Source organism: Argopecten irradians, chromosome 11, assembly GCF_041381155.1.
Source record: "Argopecten irradians isolate NY chromosome 11, Ai_NY, whole genome shotgun sequence".
In the NCBI taxonomy this organism is placed as follows: Eukaryota; Metazoa; Mollusca; class Bivalvia; order Pectinida; family Pectinidae; genus Argopecten; species Argopecten irradians.
Window position 1 is genome coordinate 21,747,142 of NC_091144.1, and position 6,440 is coordinate 21,753,581.

The window sequence follows — 6,440 nt, forward strand, 5'->3', positions numbered from 1 at the left end:
AATGATCCAAAGAGTCTCGTCCAACATTATATTGTTGAAGTATTATCAACGTTAAAAGTGATGAAAGTTTCCGCTATCTGTTTGGCCGTATGCGGCCTTTTATGAATTATCTGCTCGGACCGACTAGGCTGTGTATGTTTCAGGGTTTTTAGGGTCAGAAGTCAGGCCTTCGGGCTAAAAGTCGGACATGCATATAATGTCGGTAATTACTTGTGACATATATCTCCAATTACAGGCATGTTTTGTGTGATGACAGTTTTTGTTTACAAACAAAAATATTAGCATCAAAGAATGTTATACACGGGAAATACTGAGCAGGAACGCGGGACACGAAAAGTCCTTTTTAGTGCGACACAAGTCCCATATTGATATACGTAAATAAAACAATGGAAAAATAATCTAATCTATATAAAACAATTTCTACTCTAGACATCATATAAAACTCCTGGCTTACATGTTTATCTAAGTTCATTGAGCGCTAGCAAACCTACAGACATTGAGGTGGTAAAAATGGCGGTCATTTGATGTACAGGAGACCCCGAGTCGATGAAAAGTTGACGTGAACATACAGTGTTGTATATGGTCCCATGGCGTTATTGTGTATTCGCCGTGCATTAACAGTTTTGTACGAATTACAACAAAGGCGCCGAGAACAATGGAGTATCTCTTGGTCATATTAGGAGTTTCTGTTCTTAGTAAGTATTAAAGCTTATCTTTGTATGTTTGTTCATATTTACAGTATTATTATTAAAACAAATATATTTTGATTTATTGCATTTTTTGTTGCAGCAATATCAAAAGAGGTTTGATCATACTAATGATATCACTGACGATGGTACGAAATGTAAGACTGCAAACAAGTTGTACTATGTTCATGACTTTTATTTACTAATGTACTCGTATTTTTGTTGGTAAGTTTACTATTTACGGAAAACGTTGTTATGATATTGAATAATTTGTGACCATCCATTTATTAGTCGATGCATCAGCTTGAAGTGAAAAATTAAAAATGGAACCTACTGATGAAAGGTTACTGATGTGTGACTATCAAACAACAGCAGGGATAATACCTTAGTTGTGAAACATGGGGATTTGCTTCGTCATAAAATCTAGTAACACGTTTTATTATTTTCTCTAAAACATATTTTTATTGTATACTACCAACCTTATCGCAAAAATCATTTTAGACTATGGTTTTAAGGAATTATAAACTAACGCAAAGTTCGAAGAATATTCTGTTCGTTTAAACTAAATGTTATAATTAACGTTGATACCCAGATTGTGTGGATTTCTAAAAGTTATTTATGATAACAAAAACATTAAAGATGCTCCACCGCTGACAAATGGTATTTTTTCATTATCAAAAACAACAGCAGACGATTTAGTATTTTTATTCAGTTACAAAAATTACTTACTTACACCCTTACCGCCATTGAAAAGTTTGAGCTTCTGGTTTTACTTCAAGTTAAATGTATAAAAAAATTAAACTAATTAATTGCATCTCGAAAAAATTCCGTTGCACTATATCCATATGGAATGAAGTACTGATTGCTCATGACCCAAAGGCAAAATAAATAAATTTTATATAAATTTTTTGTGTTAATTAGACTTATGTATACACGATTAAACACTAATTATTGTTCAGATGATGAATATCATTTATGCTCTGTCGGCGGTAGAGCATCTTTAAGGTGACTTTTTTTGTTCATATCAATAAAAAAGTTGGAGAAGAGCAATAAAATGATAACTTTAGAGTGAATGCCGTACATCAACACTTTCACGTTGGCAGACATTTTGTTTAAGTTTATTATTGAAACATTACGTTCAGTGACAGAGAGTAAAACAGATAGAAGTTGTGAAATAAAAAACAAAAAACATCTGTATTTTTAGCACATTGGAGACGCATTTGAAATAGTAATGTGTAAATGCATTACTGTATTTTTTAATTTCATATATAAATGTTACGTTACAGTGTTAAAAAGGAATTTCGATGTGAAAAAATTACCAATCTCTAACTAAATAAAAATTAACTCGTTACCAAGTACAAGCGCAGACACGACAGAGAAATTAGAGGTCTATAACGTTAACTCCACCATATCGAAAGTTCGCGATCGGTTTGTACGAGTTGAAGGACACACAAACAGGAATGGATGCATGGGGACTATTAAGTTGTCGTCACGTATTTTTGTTTTATTATATTCTGTTTCAGATCTAATAGGCACCGGGGCAGCACAGTCTAACAATGTAAGTGGTGTTTCACAACCGGAGTCACCAGGAGTTATCGCCCCTCCCCCTCATCCTCCTCCTCATCCTCATCATCATTCTGGTACAGCCAGGAAAGTCAAACGAGCCCATGGGTCTGTAACAGACATCCCCGAGGAACGTGAAATCGGGGAGGACGTGACGACTGTACGGGGTGGAATCCCACAGCCGACACCAGCTGGTAGGGTGATAACGCTAAATCTCTATGAAAAATATTTTGAATTATTTGTTTTATCTGGTGACTTTCTTAGGAAAGATGGCATGTATAGTGACCCCTGTGGAGCAAATCCATACATGAAATGACGTTTTGTCAATTTTTCATGAGAATTTTCATTCAATATCATTCATTTTTTTACATTTCCAGAGGATCCCGTGGAACAACACGATCTCAGCCCAAGCGCGGGAATACATACAACGCCACCTATGAACGTGCACGCATCCACGTACGCGTTCCACCATGCAGGAACGACAATGTCATACTTCGATCAGCACTACACTACAACAGAGGAGGTTGAGCCGGAGGACCAGTTACCAGGTATGTAGGACCAGTTACCAGGTTTGTAGGACCAGTTACAAAGGTTTGTAGGACCAGGAACCAGGTATGTAGGACCAGTTACCAGGTATGTAGGACCAGTTACAGGTAGGTGTGTAGGACCAGTACATGTACCAGGTTTGTAGGACCAGCTTACCAGGTTTGTAGGACCAGTTACTAGGTGTGTAGGACCAGTTACCAGGTTTGTAGGACCAGCTACCAGGTGTGTAGGACCAGTTACCAGGTTTGTATGGATGATTCATTATAAAATGGTAGACAAAAAGGATTCAGTTGTAGGACCAGCTGACCATTCGTAGGAACCATTATCCAGCTACCATGGTGTGTAAGGACCACGGTTTCGCTATATATTTCGTGTAAAATGTAGACAAAAAGCCTTCACAATTACCTGCACACCCGTTGCATGTTGTCGCTATATATTAAAAGACTGTCTCATCCTGTCTCATCCTGTCTCACTTTCTCCAGATTTCTAACGTCTCCATTGACATAACCTCACGTATGGATTTGCGTTGAACGCTTACCCATGTTAGGAATGCTTTGGGTTATGTTCCTTGGCCAAGACAAACCATAGTCTGTAAAATTGCCAGTTTCTGCGTTCGTTTAGCGTTTAGCATAAAAGAAGTGAGACGACTGGTTTGTACGTAGCCAGCACTGTTTCACCCGGCTGGGATGTGTTGTTCCGTATATCTGACAGAATTTGACAACACTATAAAAAGGAAAGAAGTTCCATTTTTACAAGGAGAGAAAACACTAACATACCGCAGTCTCCCAAACACACAGACTACCATCACACGCAGCACATTAAGGGGATACGTTCTATGAATTACCTTAGCTGTTAATAGGACATTAAGATCAGCCAACCAATCAATGGACGATCATACTCTATCTTCTTCTTACAGGAACCGGAAACTGTGTAGAGTTCGACGACATCACCAAGGAACATCACGTCATTATCAGACATGAAAACTGTGAAATGTGAGTGATGGAGTTTATTTCTGATACACTTCTAATATCGTAACCCATCACACTTAAACCAACTTTAGCCACCATTGTCTAGACTTTTATCTTACTGGGTACCCCATTAAGTATGTTGCATATGTGCTCTATAATTGAATTATCACAAATTATTTAGCCAAAAGTATATTTTGAATGCGAAATACCTGCATTTGAAAATGTAATACTTGCAATAGACAACTGTATTGAAACTAATGGAACATCTCACATTATTTAGTTAAAGACGTCTTTATGACGTGTTAATGTATTTAACGTGTTGATAATCATTATGACAAAATAATGTATACTTTAGCAAAATCTTATTTATTTTTATTTTTATCATATCCATTAAAACTTAAGATTGCATATCTTTATATTTCAAAGTGTGTTTTTTATTGCTCACATATCTCAAATGTTAATATTATCAGTACCTTGAACCTACAACATAAACTACTATACCCCCTTCACTATTTTGAGGACTACAAATATTCCTCCGCAATTGGTGCTCAATGTCAAACGTATTTGTGTACACACGATTACTATGTAAACATATGCATATATGCTATGTTTATAGCTGATACAACGAAATATCATATACTGCAATATTTGTCTAATGTAATGTTACGTCCTTTCAGATTTATATCTCATGACGATTCCATACGTTGGTTTGGAGAGCCAGGATTAAGGTGAGGACTAACGAGAGAAACACGTCAAAAACAAACTGTTGACTGGTTTGGCGTACTAGGTTTGACGTCCTATATAGTTACTAGTGTTAGTTAAGGACGACCCCATCTGTATGGTATGGAATGGGTAGGATGTGTGAACCTCTGTTAAGGAGGATGCGATATATTTGTGTTGTGTCTCCTTGTAATAGTGAAAGTTTTGCCCTTTTTATAGTGTTATCTGACTGAATTATGCCGCCGGAGATAACGATCAACACACTCCATTACTTAATTACATTATACTAATAATGGGTAAAACTCTGGCCAGTCAGCCCACTTCCGTTATGACGAACGCTCAAACTGAAGGTCAAATGTGAGGCAGTGTCAAGAGAGACGTTATAAAAATATGACGGAAAGACAAGAAAATGATGTCATTGACTAATAATATCTTTCATCACCTATGGGTTGAGATCTCCTGTCTCATCCCTATGAGGGTAAATGATTCTTTTTCTTTTGCTCTCTGCAACACTTTTTGTCTTTCTCTCGTGCAAGTTTAAAACAGAAAAAATCTCACACCCGTAAAATTGCGGATATCTATATCCAGGGTAAGAGAATTATTGATATGGCATTATAGATAGATGTATTTGACGTCATGCTAAAATGACGCTTGTTGTACATGTATATTATAAAAATGTAAGGAAAGGTGATATCGTGCTAAGGTTTATAAGTTGAGACTCTTGTTGATCATGTGACCATTAAATCATTATAACGACCCCCTTTAATTGATCAAAAGTAAAATGAGGACGTCTTCGTGGGAGTGAGATCGAATAATTAAATACTAGCGATTAATGTTTTATTACATATAATACATACCGGATGATTTGAAAAAAGATGTGACGTAAACATTTTGACTCGCTGATTTTATAGTAATAAAAGATATATTTTGAATTCGTATGATTAATGCTCAACACGTAAGCTGTGTTTATCGATGTCGTGTCGCCTTTTTTATTGTTCAGGAAATAAACATCCTAAAGCCTCTCCGGTCAAAGAGATATCATTTAATTAAGTTAGTTTTTGTAAGCATGTTGCTATGTAAATCTTTATGGAACACTCAAATGCCCACTTCCTTTCCGAAACAGCTTTTGATTTTTGAAACTTAAATGTAAAACGAGATTCATAATTTCATAGAGTCGCAAAAGTTATTAACTTAACGTTAATACTACAGTTATTATCACCTTCTGAACAATTTAACCAAACTCAATCAAATTTTAGTTTTCTTATGCTTACCGCGTGACTGAGCCAGATGGCAAAACAGTTAAATGAATCTTCACTGTTAACACATTGTAGAGTATGCAGGGAATCTTGCATTTGTTTGATGCTGTGATCTCATCTTAGGCCATCGATAGTAATTTACTTGTGTTATTTTTTGCTTTTAAGATACTTCATGGGGTTTGTTTCCGACAGATATTGGGCGTTTAAGATGCAAAACTATTTATTTGTTCGTTTTGTTTTAATGATGAATTATACAGGTATGTATTTTGATCTAATCGTTTACATTTACATTTCAGTCCACCCTCTGTATACGTCAGAAACTTTGTGTGACCGGGTGAAAATCTGACAGAACGCCTGATCTTTTAGAAACAGAACGAAATGTCTTTAGAGCAAACAAGCCATAATTTGTCACTTTCTTTGATTTCAAACTGTTTACATCAAGTGATATTGTATTAAGATAAATAACTATACAGTACTAGTATTAACGGCTATTGTCATGAGTAATAGGCGCCTTTTAGTGTGGAAGATCACGAGTTGTTGATCTAGATAAATAAACTAGTAAAAATATTTATTCTACCAGAGTTTTGTCCCTTTTCTAGTTTCGAGCTATTCAATAAAGAGGGCGGAAAGACTGGCCTTTTCAAATTAATCCAGGACAGTGGCGACCCACTTTAGAGAAAATATCTATAAAACTTCGTACG

At 35.9% G+C, this 6,440-nt stretch overlaps 1 protein-coding gene across 1 annotated transcript; it reads left to right on the forward strand.

Moving 5' to 3' along the window:
• The first annotated feature begins 642 nt into the window (after positions 1-642).
• Positions 643-6,078, forward strand: LOC138334199 (uncharacterized). The gene is made up of 6 exons (XM_069282805.1): positions 643-695; positions 2,210-2,443; positions 2,627-2,797; positions 3,712-3,787; positions 4,441-4,491; positions 6,036-6,078. The coding sequence occupies exons 1-6, from the start codon at positions 656-658 to the stop codon at positions 6,067-6,069; spliced, it is 606 nt and encodes a 201-aa protein (XP_069138906.1). The 5' UTR covers positions 643-655; the 3' UTR covers positions 6,070-6,078.
• The last annotated feature ends 362 nt before the right edge of the window (positions 6,079-6,440 follow it).